At 41.4% G+C, this 17,587-nt stretch overlaps 2 protein-coding genes across 4 annotated transcripts in view; both read left to right on the top strand.

The window, feature by feature from the left end:
• kiaa0825 (KIAA0825 ortholog) overlaps nt 1-6,364 on the top strand; it is a 106,210-nt gene extending 99,846 nt beyond the window's left edge. The window contains exon 23 of the mRNA XM_083978193.1: nt 5,617-6,364. Coding sequence (XP_083834319.1) covers nt 5,617-5,803 — 187 coding nt within the window. The 3' untranslated portion in view covers nt 5,804-6,364. The remainder of the gene's footprint in view (nt 1-5,616) is intronic.
• Nucleotides 6,365-9,572: 3,208 nt separating this feature from the next.
• arb2a (ARB2 cotranscriptional regulator A) overlaps nt 9,573-17,587 on the top strand; it is a 146,871-nt gene continuing 138,856 nt past the window's right edge. Inside the window, exons 1-4 of one of the 3 annotated variants that reach the window (XM_083979524.1) lie at nt 9,573-9,644; nt 10,315-10,455; nt 11,638-11,739; nt 15,366-15,466. In XM_083979524.1, the coding sequence (XP_083835650.1) occupies nt 10,350-10,455; nt 11,638-11,739; nt 15,366-15,466 (309 nt within the window). In that variant the 5' untranslated portion in view covers nt 9,573-9,644; nt 10,315-10,349. Of the gene's footprint in view, nt 9,645-9,665; nt 9,872-10,101; nt 10,188-10,314; nt 10,456-11,637; nt 11,740-15,365; nt 15,467-17,587 lie in introns of those variants that run through there. The other 2 variants (XM_083979525.1, XM_083979526.1) reach the window with 2 other exon arrangements.

Genomic DNA, 17,587 nt, shown 5'->3' with positions numbered 1-17,587 from the left:
CTAATTATCATATTACATCTCACTTTCTTAGTTATATGGACAGATTGATATTGCTCTTCTCATTTATCTTTTGGGGAGAACAAACTAGTTTGTGTCCTAAATGCTGAACTGTTCATTGTTGTCAGCCATAATGTGCCTTGTAGTTTATGTAATTACATTAGTCATTTGATCTGTCACATTAGTCTCTATACACCAGTGGATTCGCTCCTTTCATTTGAAATGAATCTCAACACCTTTAGTCATCATCAGACTCCTCCTGGTATTAGCATTAGGGAGTGCGTGTCTGTATATGCATCTGTGTTTGTAATGCATTTATGGCAAAGGCCTTCTGTGCCCTCTGATGTACTGAACTTTGTTGCTTTGATTTGAAGTTGAAAACCATGGTGTTTTTGTGGGTTTTGCGTTCGTGTGCCGTGTTTCGTGCTCCGGTGAATGTGTGTTTATGCCCCTGAGCCTGGGTGTGTGTCTGTGCCAAAGCACGAACAAACGTGTCAACTTGTGTAACTGTGGATGTCCTTTCAAAGGGCCTTCACAGATCTGTCCAAGGCCCTTTGATCAGGCGCTCTGTGACACGCCTGCTCTCGGCAGCCCTTGAGATGGGAGGGTGTGTGCTGGGTGGGAGACAGGGTGGGTTTAACACTGAGGAGACTGTGGTTTGGACCTGCATGCTTGCACACACAAAAACATAAGCATTGACACTCACACGTTCTAAAATTTGAAGATGAACGGGCTGTAGCATATGCCAGTGGAGCTTCAGTCCTCTGTGATACATCAAGACAGTTATTGTAACTTTTGATGCACAAAGTCAAAATGTCATCAGAAGATAACAACGCAATAGTAGTTTTAAATTGGAAAAAGCAGAGGGGTTAAGTCAGAATTTACAAACTCAATTCTGTCCAACCTCTCAAGTATTTTAATATTGTGTTGCATGCATTTTGATATCAAACAAAGCAGCTGCAGAATAAAGCTACCAGCTCATGTTTACTTTGAAACAGATTTGCTTTGATATTGCATATTTTTGTCCTTGTTGATTCAGTGTGTGTCTTGTAGCTCTTGAGTGGACATCAGTTTGGATTGAGATGGATCTCAGGTAGGGTCTAATACTGAGTGGCATCACCGTGCCACGTGGACATACTGTAGACCTGACACTGAGTTGATCTGACAATAGAATGGATCAGTGTAGCAGCTAGCAAGTCAGAAGGTAGAGCATAATCCTTTCTGTCAAGTCTCTGTCTCGTCAATATTCAAATCCAGCCGGCTGTCCAATGGCTGTCAGTTACGATCTCCCTCTGGCTCATGGCCTGGCACAGGCACATATCTAAATTGAATTGGATGTTTGCTTCTCAATGGTAATTGAATCGAAAGGATGACCACCCCCCTGTCCTGTATTGTGAACTTGTCAGTTATCCCGACTGAACTAGATTTTAATGTACAATATCCATCCCAACTAATATCATTGTTGTTTTTTCTTTCCTCTTTTTCATGGCTTTACTTCAAGGAACACAGTAGCTTTAGATAAAGTTTGGACAGATGTGTAACACGGGCTGTGACTTTGTTTGCTGAACACCTAATGTGCTTTACTTACAACTACTGACAGGTCTTGAGCGAAAACCCCAAACACTTTCTGTCACCTCTTAGAAGTACTCTGTGTTCTTTCCTGTGATGATTTATTCCCATGCACTCTGCTTCCCAGACACCTGCACGCTGCTGTGTTGTCTGTGAAACTACACAACTGAAAGCCAAGTGCAAGAGCTTGAAATTAGAGACTATGGACTGCAATATGGCTGCACTCTTACAGGGAGCTTCCTCAAACATTATCCACATACTTGTATGGCTATTCTTCCACTGACTGCGTTCATCCACTTAACCTCAACTTTTCACAACACCTTCAAACACCGAGCCTTAAACTCTGAACTGTGACATCAGCAAAAAAAAAAGTTGCTGCTTGAATTTCTAAAACCTATTCTGGTCAGGAAGCTGTGAGACTCATCCATCTCAGTCCAGCTTCCACTGTGCAAGCTGCTCACTCTCTGTCTTAGTTTTTCTTTTTTTCTTTTCAAATTGTTTTTTCTTTTCTTTTCTTTCCTTTTCCGAGGCCTAGGGTGGATCTGAGTGTCTCGCTTAGCAAGGGACAGTCTTGTCAGCTGCAGCCCAACTTTGTGATGTGAATTGCTTTACATAAAAGTCTTTTCTTAACTCATCTTTCATTCTAATCCCGGGTTCTAGCCTCAAATGAGATGTGTGAAGACAAGACGACCACTCAAAATGATGTCTGTTCACTACAAGTAACCTGATTCCAAAGGTGTAAAACTGAAAGTGGTTCTCACAAGGGTGGAAATGATAGAGAGCATTTAACCACAGTCTCTCTCTTTCTAGTGCTCTGTCTTGTTCAGTCCCTCTTTCCCTTCTTCTCTGACACATGTCGCCCTGGCATGCATGGAAAGGCCTGACCTTTGGAAAGTTTAGCACTTTAAATATTTAGGCTTGGGTTATGATGGATCCTCCAGGCCCTGCGGCAATGTGCGAAGCCTCTGATTAGGGCTGCTGTCAGAGTCATTTAGCTGAGTGTCTGGCTGCCGGTGGCGCTCGCTGTTTGACAGGCAAGCCTTTTAAACAAACAGCGGTCCCAGTGGCAGAGCGGGCAGGGCACCCAGCGCAGCACAAACACCCAACACTCTGAGAGAAACCACTCAGCCTGCTGACAGCTGCAGAGGAAACCACTGGCCACTGTCTTTCTGCCTCTTGTGATCTTTCCAGCACTTTGTCTTTCTGCTCACTCACTTTGTTTGGCACAGTCTATACTTGTGCCCCTGCCAGTTTTATTTTGTTGCTCAGCTCCCCCTCCTCTTGATGTTGATGTATATTTTTTTCACTATCACTTTACATCCTTTTGTTATATTCAGTCACTCAGTCAAACATCAAAGTTTCATCCGTGCTGCCTCTGGAGCAAGATTTAGTAAGTAAGTTGATTGCCGGATGATCTCTGAGCGAGGCTTATGCTCTTAATTTGTTGAACATCACTACTCATTATCAGCTGAAAATCACGATAGATGCTGTCTGTCTTGTGCCTGCATAGTCCCATGATTAGGACAGCTTACATTGATGTTCACATTGAAATACATCTGAGCCAGCCTTTTCATCTCACTCTGAGACAATCTCCCGTGGCATCAATCCTGTAAATATATGAGTCTTAATATGTGTGTCCTATTCTGTATTCAGAGGAAGAGCCAAGTCAGCAGCTCCAGTATTAATGCATGAGAAATGAGCAGAGCCCATAAGAATTAAAGGGTAAGACTCCCCTTATTAAGATGTAAATTCCGGGGGAAAACTTGCCGAAATGAGGATACAGTGAAGTTATTGTCAACTTTAGCCTACTTATGCATTTCTAAGAGGCACTGTTGTGTTGTAGTTGTTGAAATCAGATACACACAGCAAAGCACCTTGTGTATTTTTTGGCTCATTTTCAGCACAAGATCAACCAATCTCGACAAATATGCAACCTACACTTTACGGAACAATTTACACTTTTGGCAACATTATCTAGTGACAGCGTACATGGCAACTATCGTGGTAATTCAATCTCTGTCTGTGCGCTTTCTCTCTCTCTCTCTCTCTCTCTCTCTCTCTCTCTCTCTCTCTCTCTCTCTCTCTCTCACTACCTCTACCTCTCTCTCATTTCAAATTTGCACTTAACACCTTCCTGGGGAAAGGCTTCTCATTCATCAACAGTGTTTGTCCCGGTGACAAGCAGGGCGCCTCCTGCATATCAATATCAGCTAAGACAATGCTGAGCCTGTAACCTTCAGCTAAATGTCATTCTGCTTAATCCTATTTGAAAATTAAACATTGAAAAACCTTTAGCGCACCTTCCTGTCTTGCTTCCTGTCTTGCTCGCTCCTTTATTGGCCACCATTCCTCTAGCTTTCAGTTCTCCCTCTCTCCCTCTCTGGTCTTGTTTTGCTCCTTGTGTGACATTTGTATTGTTTTGTTTGTGTGAGTGGTATTTGTGTCCCATAGTGTTTATTTAGTGGAACTGATTTTAATTTTATGACACAGAAAAAATAATACAGGGAAATGTATTTCTATCCAGTAGCCATCTGCACTTTTCAGAAACAGCTTATCCGCTCCCCCCCTTTGTTCTTTCCTTTAGAGAATACTCATTCTTTGACAAATACAAAGATTGAGATTCAGAAAGATGCAAAAAGTAGTCTGGAAAAGAAAAGTCACCAAAGTTGCATATGGAGCGAGAATGCACTCACATGAGAAGAAACCTCCTTGTCAAAGCTGTTCACTATTTACATAAACAGATCTTCCCCTTACAGATGATAATTACTACACTGACAGGGCTGGGGAAGCAGAGAAAGAAGAAGTCTGATTTGTCTGCATATACTCTATGACAGAGGCTGAAACTTCACCAAAGTGCTCTGCAATGAGAGGCCTGCTTCTTAGTATGCATGAAACGCATGCGTGATATATTTGGTGTTTTACCCCATCTTTCTGCTCACACACACACACACACACACACACACACACACACACACACACACACACACACACACACACACACACACACACACACACACACACACACACACACACACACCCACTCACATACGCCTCACACTCATGCACAAAGCACAACTATATGGTAGATATTTGAAGCTACAGTGAGGAATTGGAAGGGAGGGAGGGCAGGATAAAAGGAGACGCAGAGATTGCAATGAAAATGCAATCATTTGCAGTCAGACAGACATAATTCTCCTTTGGAGGGAGTGTGATGCGGCAGCTCAAAGACAGCCTTCACCCAGCTCTCCATATGGATTTGATTGACCACAGTCACTCGTCAAGGGATTCCACTGAAATACTGAGAGTGAATTACAACGTGACTCCCCTTGATGTCTTCATATTGAAGCCCTCCATCCACTCTATAGCTTGAAGAATTGAAAAATATGATGGAGAGACATACTGTAGAAGCGATTAAACAAAGCAACAAGTAACAATGTCCTGCATAAAATGTAGTCATCCATACAGGGATGGTTCTGCAGTTCCTTTAGCCTCAGTAACAAAGGGCAAGAGACAGACACAGAGACAGAGAGCCAAAATCATCTATTCCCTTTTATTTTTTATTTTTTCTCTTTAAGTCTGATAGAGTATCACAGCAGCAGAGACTGCTGTGAAACTGACCCACACAGCATGAAGGAAGAAAGAGAAGAATTCTCCCATATGAGAACTTTTAGAGTGAAAGTGTGGCTTATAGAGCCTTGAAGAGTTTCTGTCTGACAAGTGTGTGAAAGAGAATGTATTTTGGACAACAGGTTACTCCTCACTCTTTGTTGAAACCAAGCTGAGCTGCATGCTGTGGGGTCTTCTCTTTTTTTCTGTGGAGGTGTGGCCACACAAACATAAACAGTGTTTTGTTGGTTTGCTGATTCTGTATTTCTATACAACCTGAGACCAGCATAACTTGTGCTGTACTGAACACATAGGTTTCCTTCTAGCAACTGCTGGATGTATGTTTTCATTTAAGACTAGGTCACAAATGCTTGTTCACATTAAAAGAGCTGATGTTCTATTTGAAACCCTCCACCCACTCTCTTTGCTGTCTTTGCTTCCCAGGTGGGAGATGCAGGAGGATGCAGAGCTGGATGACGGAGAGAAAACGATGGTAGAAGAACTCCAGAAAGCCTATTTTGTTTGCTGCTGCAGTTCAGGGCCACAGGACCATTCTGCAGATGATGAGACACCAGCAGAGCAGACCCAGGGGGAAACACAAGAAGCATCTGATAAAAATGCTGCCCAATAAAAGTCCACACAGTTTGAATTTTTATCATGTTGTAAATGTTTGCTTGTGATATGCACTTATGCACTTGTACCAAAGTAGTTGTGCATGTGTGTGTGTGTGTGTGTGGGTGAGTGGGTGCAACTGGGTTTGTGCATGTATGCATACAGTGAGTTTGCATATGTGTGTGTATGAAAACAAAGATGAATGAGGTGATGAAAAACCAAAACAACAAAAAGAGTGCGGGAGATGGTGTCTCCCTCTTTATGCACATGTCTCTCACAAACTCCCCGTGCTTTTCTGTGCTGCATCAGACACATTTCATCTTTTTGGAGCACATCTTCAGAAACCAGTTCTGGGGAAATGGGGAACCTGGATTTGTTTGCCTGGGACAAGATGGGATTGTGTGATCATTGTAGGTAGTTGAAGTTTTTTTTTTTTTTTTGAGACAGTGAATGTAACAACATTGGTGTCAGCATACTTGCTGCTGGTTCCTGAATGCAGACATCAAGAATAACATTTGGCAAGCAAGACGATATATGTTATGATTACAGAGTGTCCCAAAAATCTGCCCTACAATCTTAAATATCAGTCAGTTTTTGAATACTGAGAAAACGTATATGTAACGTGTAAGACCATTCTTCATATTTTTCCAGATATTTTTGTTATTTATGAGATGGAATGTTTTAGAATTAAACATGAAAATAAAATCATATTCATACTAATTCTCTTCTTCTGTTGTATGATCATTTTGAGTCAATGATTTATATTTCAGGACTATGAACAATACATCATGTTCTTCCCTATGATGTTCAAAAAATTGAACAAGTAAAGTACAGCAAATTTGATCAACACCTGTTATTTAGCTAACAGAGGCTACTGCTGCACAATTCCTTTGAGAGACATTGGACATTTCCTTCTGCAGGGGGAGATGTTCTTTTTCTAATATAAACAGAAAGAGTTTGATCGCCATATCAGAAAACAATACAAAAACAACAAAACATCCAGCAGCTGAATTCTGCCTTTACCTAGGAATAAAAGAAGAAGAAAAAAACAACTGTATTTGACACAGCACAAACTGTTTTTTGTTTTGGTGTAGCAGAAAAACAGTATTTGGCCAGTCAAACTGTTCTTCTAAGATAACTGTTTACTGTGAAAAGAAAATGCTTTGATCTCCTCTTTTACTCTTCCTCCCCATTAGAGAAAGTACCTGTAGGGTTATCCGTTTGTATTTCAATTGTAGACAGGTGACTGGCTCAGAAGACATCTGTCAGTAAAGTTGACAGTACAAGTCACAACAAATCATTACAAAGAATGATTCATCACAAAGAATAAATTGAATTTTCTATTATACTCTATTCATTTGGGGATTACCAACCCTACAGAAACACTTTCAGAATCCCAGAGCTCATTGTAACACATTTCTGTAGGATAAACAGTTGCAGCATTTTGACTCCTCTGATTTCTTTTTCAATTGATTACCCTCAGTGCATTACAGTACCTACATTGTCCGTAACAGCAGAAATGACATGACAGATCTATTAGTATGATCATCCATTGAGTGTCAGCATGTAGCAAGGCAGCATTACAGGAAGACCATCTTTCAGATAGAGCACCCTGATTTCTCTTCATTTCCATGTCAAGTCCCACTTCCATAGCAGGAGTTTATCTATTTCCTATAAATGTCTCTTTATACAGTGGGGGATCAGCATGAGCTCTCATTACACAGTAACCTGAAAAGTCTGCTATAAATTTAAAATAATTACTTCAAAAGCTCATCAAGTCCTATTGAGGTACAAGTTTGCACAGTGGCCTGAATGTCTTGTCTGCTTTGGGCCAAACAAGATATATCTGTTTTGTGAGATTCTTCAGGTCTCTGCTGTCAAGTCTAAGTGAAATGACCAGTCTCTGGTTGACTTGTCAAATCTGAGCAAATCAAGTTTGTCGCTTAAATCTGACCAAATCTGTGACCCATGTCCAAACCCCTGCTTTCAGGTGTACAGGTGTTCAGGAATACAATGTGAGCAAAAAGCATCTCCTTTATCTTGTCACACTCAGTGTATATCAATGCCACAATATGTCATTTCTGTTTCTTATTTAGGTCTCCCTTCGCAGCATCTCCAGCACTCCGCTTGAGGAAACAGGGTAGCTCAGCTCCCCAGAGAGACAGCTTCAACTTCTAGAGGCCGTCCAGAAGTAGGGCATCCAGCTTAAGTTTAACCAGGAGGCTATTTCTGTGAATCAACAGCACATGGCATGAAGTAAAGTTGCAGATACAGGAGAACAGGGTGCGGCAGGTGGTTTTAGAGAGTTACCTGTAACACAGTGCCAGTATCATTCTGGCAGGTCTGTTTTCTTTAAATTATTTATTATGGTCTGATCCATGTCACTCTTAAAGTTTTGTGAGAACAGTCCTGAACACTTTCACCACAATCACTTTTTCAGAGAGAAAACCAATGACCTTGTATCTGAGATGGAAAACTTCTTGATGGAAAAGTTCTTGTTTCATTAGGCCTGCTATTGATGTTAGAAAGAGAGAAGTGCAAGGGTTATTATGAACCAAACTATCCCATAGCCTATCTGTAGGTGTCAAAAGTATGTTGTGATACCAGTTCTATGACACATGACACTCATTATGTTCTCCTGCAAACCTCACCTAATCACTATCCTCCTATAGCAATTAAGAATATTGGACCTCTTCCCCATTTCCCATGACTGGCAAGTTAAGTCTCCAAGTAACAACATGGGCCCAGGTGAGAAAAAACCTTTGTGACTATTCGCTATACAGTATCATAATATATGACTGACTGAATGTCTGAAATGTGGTGCATCTTATTACAGCCAGTCACACATGCACAACCTACTGCCTACCTTCAGTTTTGACACAACTCAAACATGTATAAGTATTAGCCTTTATTACTTATTAAAGCAGAAGTAAGCAGAATATTTGTGTTAATATAAGTCTTAAATAATTATATCTTCCGACAGCAATCACTTATAGAGAGTGTTTGGTCCGAAACACGGGTTTGTCCGTCACTCTGCTCTGCTGTAAGCTGAGGAGAAAACTTTCCTTGTATCCTATAACCTTTATCCAATGAGGAGAGAGAACGGCATAAAGGGGCGGTCCTCTATGTGTGTGCAGCCAAGGGATGCGCGTGCATGTGGTGACGTAGGGACGAGGGCGGGGACTGCTAACTCCATCGGCTGACAAGAAGTTAGCCAAAACGACCGGATCGCTTACTTCTGCTTTAATAGTAATTTTAATATTTGTTTTTCCTTAAATCATCCAACGTAAGCATGTATAGAATAACTGATATAACTTTTGGGGGGATTCTGCAAAAACATGGCAGGGAAAATAGGCTAATATAGGATTGGATAATCAGATTATCAGGTATAATGATATTTATACATATTAAGATGAGTGAAACTCATTTTTTAATTAAAAATCACGACAATTCAAGTTAAAGTTGAGCATTCAAATGTCACTTCAGTAAACAAAATATACAAAATTGGGTAAAAGCCTCATTCCTTATAGAATATGTCAACATGTGAGCAACATGTGTTTTACATGTAAAATCTTCATATACAAGGTATCTCATATTTATACAGTTCAAGTACATTACTAGTGCAAGTTGCACTGCAACCCCTGTCGGGTGATCAGGTGGTAGAGATTTCACACAAGAGAAAACATCTGGATGAGCTACAGCAGCTACTGCGCTACTGTGTCTTTAAATATCCCTTCCAGTCCGTTGCCCCGGTAACCCGGAAGCTTCACGCTCACAGAGCTCAGCTCTGCTCAGAGTCCTTCCTGTTTTAGAAATTTCAAGGAAGCAGCAGCAACTGGACAGTCGCAAATGTACTGATGGTGCGTGAGTCGAGCAAAAAGCCTGCATGCATCTACTGTAAACAGCTGTTCCTCTCCGAGCCGATAGAGAAACGAGTGTGAAATAAAAAGCACGAATGTTGTCCTACTGTACGTGCTCGCAGTAGCTCCACGTAGAGCGACAGCACACATTCCGGGAGTTGTTTTGAAGAGCACGAAACAATAAACAGATGTTTACTGCTGCTGAGAGCATGACGGAGCAGTGTGAGGTAGCTGTGCGTGTGAAGGTGTCTGTGCTGTCTGTGTCTGCAGCCCGGCTGGAAAGAAGCTAGAACTTCGCTGCGTTTGCATAATTAACTCAGTTGCTGCACGTGTACAAAGTTGAGCGGACACACGGCCGCTGCTGCTGCTGCTGCACTTTGGTTTCATGTTAGGTAGCAACAGTTGTCGTTAGCTGTTCACGCAGTGTGTTATTGCAGTGTTTCACTCCCCCGTTTTCCTCACACAGCTAGAGACTTCCAGCCTGAGCAGCAGAGCTGGATTCAACAGCAGGATTTAATGTTTTGGCTTCTTGCCACCTCACAGGTGCAACAAGCTTTGAGAGCGGATTCAGCCTCAGACAGAAATAAGCATGTTAAAGTATGATATGATACAGCATGTGTTCTGGCAATGCTCCTTTCTAGTTCTTAGTTTTCCCTTTTTTTAATTTCAGGATGCACTTCAGTGATCTCCTGGCGCCCAGGACTCATGCTCTCTCATCTTTGTGCTGCCACACCAACCCTGTACATACTGTGGATCGCCATGGCCCAGGTTGCTGGCCAGGAGGACAGAGAGAAAACTACTGCACTCAAAGGTGAAATAAAAATCCTATTGTGAAGATGAAAGAATACAGTTAGTGCACTTAAGTCAGAGGACAGGAGAGAACGATGGTAGTGAAACAGGAGAGATGTGAATGTAAAACCAATCCACAGCTGATATCATAGCTTACGTATCCAGCTAAATGGCAGTGGTGACTCTAACTTTTAACTTGTTGCCTATTTCCCTTTTTATAGTTTGATTACTGATTGTATATTTTGCAGCTTCCACTTTCAAGACGCCACATGTGTTTCTCTTATCTAGATGACCCTTGTTAGTGTGTTTTCCTATCTTGGCCTGTGAATAGCACAGGTTTTAAGGAAATGTGTAGGCCTAACCCCTTTTACGCATGGGTGTGAAAATATGTCTTTAGAATTGATGGTGTTCTCATTGATCTGATTACCTCAATCCCTGTCAGGTTAATTTGTCAGAAGGATTATGCAAAAAGTACTGATATTGATTGGCTAATGACACAATAGCAATGTAGCCTAGCTGCTACAGAGCAGTAAGATAATTCATAGCTGTATAAATTGTGTAATGCTGGCTTTATCATGTCATACAACAGGTAATAAAACCATACAGCTGTCTTGCCCAATGGTTAAAGATAATAAATGAATAAAGAGATATACTTGTGAACAAAAAACAAGTAATGAATGTTTGGCCTTGGCCACTGAGTGCCATTCCACTTAAGATATATTTTTTACTTTTGTCTCATTAATTAAAAGCTTTACTTGCTTACTCGTAATTAAACGTTTAGCTATCCCCAAGAACACATAGCAGGAAATGTCCCACTTAACCTTGAGTCAAATATATTTGCCCACACTTTTTGCACACCAACATGTGCTAATTTCTCCCTGCAGTTTCTGTCTAGTTCAACTTCGGAGAAAAATGTCAAATGTGTGATGTGAATATCCTCTTTTATATCTACTATACCACTTGAGGATGAGGAGCTTTTAGTTGGAGTAGGGACGCATTTGCCTATAACCCCCTTTAATTTAACCAAATGGAGAGACATTATCAAGTGTTAATATTGTAAATTTTGCTGAATCTTAAAATTGTATGGTGTTGTGATTGAGATAAGTGCTAATACGTTTTTGACATTCTTTTAAGAAAGGGAGCTTTATGACTGTTGTCATTAATAATTTCTTACCTTTTATCCTCCCTCTCTCTTTATCCTCAGATTTGCTGTCAAGAATAGACCTAGATGAACTGATGAAGAAAGATGAACCCCCTTTCACTTTCCCCAAGACACTGGAGGAGTTTGAGTATGCCTTCAATGAACGTAAGTTCATCATTTAGTCTTTAAAGCATAAACCAACAACACTGACAGTTGAGGTGAATTTCTTCAGCCCAGGTAAACTGAAGGTAACATTCTTGGATTTGAGCCAAACCCATGTTAGGTCTGGATACAAACCAGAGAAAACATACTTTGGTTGGTGACTCCGTAAAATGAAGCAGCCTCTACTTACGCCTTGTCACAACCTCTGAAGATTGATTTTCCCTTGATACGTGTTAGTTTCAAGTACCAAGGAGACTACCCCATGTATAAACTATTCCAAAAAGGCAAGGATCAGTCAAAAATAAGTATAATTTCTGTATAGTATTATCCCTCCATTAATCCTCTTCCCTCAGATTGATTTGTGTCACCACTGGACAGGTCACGACCCCTAGGTTGGGAACTGAAGTGTCTAGTTGGACACTTTCACAGGATTTGCTAAAGCTATTTCATGAAAGCTACTTTGAAGCTGACATATATAAACAAAATTCCCATAGTAATTTAAAAACTGGAGAGACAATATCAATAGTATGTCAGTGTTTTTGAATTAATTACCTAAAACTGTCTCCATTGGCGAGGAAGTTACAGGTGTGTCTGTGTGTCAGTGAGCAGTGACAGCAAGGAGCTGAGCTGAACCCTGAGTGGTTTGGGTCCAGATGATCTAAAATTCTCTTTAGGATTCTCTTGGCTAGCTTTAATCAAACCAGGTGGAGGGAAGGAGGAAGAGCTGGGAAAGGTGGTGGTTTTGGCTCTTAGTATTCCCCTGTAGTCTCTTTCTCTCCCTCTCTCACCCCCTCTGTTCTCTGTCAGTGTCTCTGCTGGCTGTCTGGCTGGCTGAGTGGGGGACATGTTGTGTACTCTACGGCCCGTCAGTAACCTACTCAGCCTTGCCCTCTGCCTGACGGAGCATTTGCATAACCTCGCTGTGCCTAAGAACAGAGACATGCAGACTCACCCCCCACCCACCACTTTGCCAACACCCACCACCCCCCTCTACCCCACCCTCAAGTTCCCAGCTCATTCTCCCATAGAGGGAGAAACACTCTCAGAGACTCTCGGTTGCCTCACCCTTTTATCTCCTCTCTTCCCTTTTCTCCTCCGTCTCTGTATCTGTCTGTTTCTGCCCATTCCCTGCTCTAAAGCCCAAACTAAAACACAGCTAACCCACCCACCCACCCACCCACCCACACATAGCTGGATATACACACCCATGCCCATCTGTATGTCTTGCCAATTTCCACTTGGGTCTGTTTTTGAAGGATAGTATTTCTATTAAAGCATCGGTGGCCCTCAGGCAGTGTCTCTAGTATGTCGGCTCACAGTCACTCTGACTTGCAGGCATTTCTATAGCTACACCCAGGCTACCTTTGCCTGAGACAGGTGGAACAAAAATGTTAATTTGACCATGTAATGATGTGAATACAGACGAGGCTGTGTACAATAGTTTGCAGGTATCTTAATCACTGAAGATGATGGCTTCATCTCGCTAGCCCTCCGGTTTTCCATTACTGGAAATCCAAGGTTATGTACACCTAATTAAGCGGCCAAATTGAGAACAGAATGCTAATTATGACAGAAAAAGAGGAGAAAACTTGAGAAAACGTTATTCCTCTGAGAGGGTGTGTTAGGGGAGGCAATGGAGCCCATACACACACACACACACACACACACACACACACACACACACACACACACACACACACACACACACACACACACACACACACACACACACACACACACACACACACACACACACACACACACACACACACACACACACACACCACACACTTCTTCCTCTTCTTCTTCTCCCTCCTTCACACATGCACACACATGCACACACACACACACATACTCACACACACACACCCTTTTCCTACAGTAGGATTTCATTATAGCTCCTCTCTTCCTTCTCTTAGGCAGTAGTGTTTAGATCCTCACCCCTCCACGAATGCATAATTGATTTTCTTCAAGGTACTTTTTGCTCTACTGCTTTATCCTAACTTCTCACTCGTCTCCTGCTCTACCTCTCAGGCACAAGGCTGTTTTTTAATGCGACACAATGACAAACCTATATTCAGGATTACATGTTGTCTAACAGCAAACCATGAAAGCAAGTGCTGTAATACGCAGTGCGTAAGCAATGTAAGATTTATCACATTGATAGAAGGGTGAAAATGGTGGCAATTTAGAAGAAGATGAAAAAATGCTTATGCATTCTGTTATCTTGCAAAGAAATTATATTTATTTATATCTTGGATGGGTTTTCTCACATGGTGCAATAATTGAGAAAGTATGAGAGCCCCCTGGCTATTTGGGTTAAGTATGTGTACTTTTCAGTGGTTTAGCTCTTACAAATGCTGCAGTCATAAAGGTCAAAATTAAATTTAGCACTGTTTAGTGTTTTATTGTGTTGTAGTGTCAACTGCAGGATCGATGGGCCTCATAGCTTAAGGTATAAACGTACTGGTTCCACAGACACACAAGGGTAATTGTTTATTAAGAAAAAAAGGAGTACCATCCGAGCAGCACTTTCCTGTCTTATGACTGTTTTATATGAAATAAAACCTGCCTGCGTTAAAAACTCCTTTGGTTTCGCTGAATTATAATAAATCACTTAAACATTATCCCAGAGAGCTTTAGTTTTTCTCAGTCAATTACTGTCTACTATCTTGTAATGGCAGTTTGGCCTGTTTGCAAAAAAAATTACAGACATCTACTGACACTTACTGTATGTCCACACCTGGTCCTTCTGGCTGCATTTGCTGATGTGTTGTCTTTGTGTCGGGGTGTATGCAAGCTACGCTGGTTAGGGTGACTGGCTGATGCCCAGCAGTTGCAAGGAGCAGTTGTCGTCATGGCCAATGTGTGCCAGTCCACCTTTCTCCCTCGTGCTCTCTCTCTTTCTCACACACACAGACACACACACACTGAGGACCTTTTCTTCACCTCCTTTAGTTTTTCCACAAGGGGATTTCAGGTGGGAACAGTAGGGACAGACCTGTGGCCTGTTGCCAGAGTGTGCAAGGAAGAAGAGGGAGAAAGAGATGGACACAGTTAAAGAGGAAGGGGAGAGACTTTTAGATGGATGAAAAGAGGGGGAGAGAATTTTTGCCATACCAGCTGTCTAGTCCTGGCCTGCCAGACTACCCAGAAGGCCGTTGGAGTCGTGACTGGAAGAACGCTGCTGCATCCACAGGCCTTGCACCTGCCAGATGGGAGTTTTGGAGGGAGGGATGGTAAAAAAAAAAGAAGCAGATGAGAAGAGAGCGAAAGAATAATAAAAAACCCAATAAAGACCTAAGTAGTGAAGCTTAGTTGTTTAATTTTGGCAGATACTGCTATTTTTGTATGTCCTGTCTGAAGAAGTGTCTTGCTCAACATGCATAACTTTACCTGCCTCTCTCTCCCTCTCTCTCTCTCCCTCTCTCACACTCACACACACACACACACACACACACACACACACACACACACACACACACACACACACACACACACACACACACACACACACACACACACACACACACACACACACACACACACACACACACACACACACACACATCCACTCATACAAAAATCATATAACATATGTGTTTTTTCTTTCCATGGTTCTCATATAGATGGCCAGCTCAGACATATAAAAACAGGGGAGCCTTTTGTGTTTAATGCCAGAGAGGATCTCCACCGCTGGAACCAGAAACGCTATGAAGCTCTCGGAGAGGTAATACACAGCTCTTTCTACTGGCATACTTTTTTTGAAGCTACCCTCAAGCCATCCATATTCAGCAACTTCCACTTTAGCTACAGCGTCTAGTTGGATGTTCTGTCCTGACTGTTTTTTGTAACATGACATTACAAGCTGCATCACAGGTTGCAAATGTTGCCGATTGTTTAGAGAGCAAACACGGCACCTCGGCCTTTATTACATATTAATCCTGCTAAATTGCTTCATTATATTCATATGGGCTGAGTATATTTTTGGCATTCAAATATAGTTCCCCCATGAAGATATTTTTTTTAGTTGGTAATGGTGACAGCACTGCTGTAGAAGAGAGGTGATATTAGACCAAAGAAGAAGAATGTGTTTGGATCTTAAATAGGCTGCCAAAATAAAAAACAAAAAACCTTTGTCCCAGTTGAATGCCAAGGCTTGATTTGTAACCACAGGCAGTCCCGCTGTGACACAGCAAATATTTACTGCCTGTTTTACTGCCCAAAAGTAAGAAAGAGACTGTAGGTCCAAAGAACATCAAGTTGCCCAAATTAACATTTACCGCTCATTAGATTCTTTTAAAAATGCATTTATAGGCTTCAAAATATTGTAATGTTAGCCTTCTCTATCCATTACAATGGCTGTTTTAATTCACACTTATTAGAGGAGTTACAAAAGTGTCTCTAATTGTCTAATTGTCTCTTATGGATCCCAGCTCTCTTCCAAACACAATGGTCATGGTAAACTGCGACAGCCTTTTACACAGTAACATTTGTTTGTGAGAGAGGCTATGGAGCTCTTACACATTCTGTCAATTACAAACTGGACAAACTGCATTGTAACATTCTTTTAAACATCTTAAATGCCAATACTGCAGAATGGCTTGAGTAGTGGTGTATCTTGTGGTCCAGGCCTCTGTCAGATTAGAATGAGGAAGGTTTACAAGCACTTTAAAGGTCATGGTCGGCTGGAGCAGGTGATAACAATGGATTTCACCCTAATCATCTACTTGTCAGCTTAGTTGTGGTACGGGTTGAGTTTTAGGTCAAACATGTCACATAACTCCAGTTAAATTCTCTAAGTCTGAAATGGACAGTGATTTTTCTGATGGTTCAAAGCAAGAGCCTGAATCAGTTGTGAACCTGAACAGAGGTGTGAGACTAAATCTGCAGCTAAAAAACATGTCCTTCACACCAAAAAATAACATAATGGAAGGATGAAATGGCAAGCTTTGAATATTGGAGGCCTAGTTATGGTGGAGGCTGCAATCCTGTCAAATATGTGCAGTGGAGAATTGACAACTGTTTTTACACTTGCTGATGCACGACTGGTGTGAATGGGATGTGACTGCAGATAAACTGTTGACCTCTATTGTCTGTTGTTATCTTGCATATACTTATGGAGCATGTGTTGGGAAAAGCTACTTTTAGGTTTTAATTGCAAGGTTTATGTATGAAGTTCTGTCGTCCTCCAACTCCGTCATCATCCAAAACATACACCACCCTAAAGTTCACCTCTTATTCACTCCCACAGTACCATCACATGCAATATGCATTAAGATAATGAGACAAATGTTCTTTTGTAATCTGTTTTTTTTTTGTTTTTTTTTGCATCCCCTGCTATGTTGCTTTTAATTGTTGTGAGCATTCTTTGAAGTTCAAAGCAAAGTGATAGACCCATTTGTGGGATTACCTGAGTGTTTTTATTATTTCTAATGCAGGTATACAGTAGTTCCTTTGAGAGCCTGCCTTCTGTGAAGGCTTTTTTCCCCCTCTTTTCTTTTGCGTGCTCAGGCACTATCTACCAACATCTAAAAAGACTGTTGAAACAAACATTTGGTAGCAGGAAAGCAGAGGCCCGGAAAGAACACACAGACATTTAAACTAACTGAACTGAGGCATCTGAGGGGGGCCAAACATTTGGAGGAAAGAAATAATCATCAAGCAATATGTATGCAAATTTTATTCATCCTGTGATTAAAAAATTGACAGAAGCATCTTCTTTAGAGAGGAAAAAAGGAAATAGTGTCAATCAGTGTTGATGTGAGCTTGTGTAATGAGAACAGATACTCTATGTGTTGTGCTGCAGGAGATTAACTGGCTGAGAAGAAAGGAACACTACCTGAATAAG

Source organism: Trachurus trachurus (assembly GCF_905171665.1).
Source record: "Trachurus trachurus genome assembly, chromosome: 9".
Classification (NCBI taxonomy): domain Eukaryota; kingdom Metazoa; phylum Chordata; class Actinopteri; order Carangiformes; family Carangidae; genus Trachurus; species Trachurus trachurus.
Note: the sequence above shows the minus strand (reverse complement) of the source record. Positions and strands in the feature narration are given on the sequence as shown.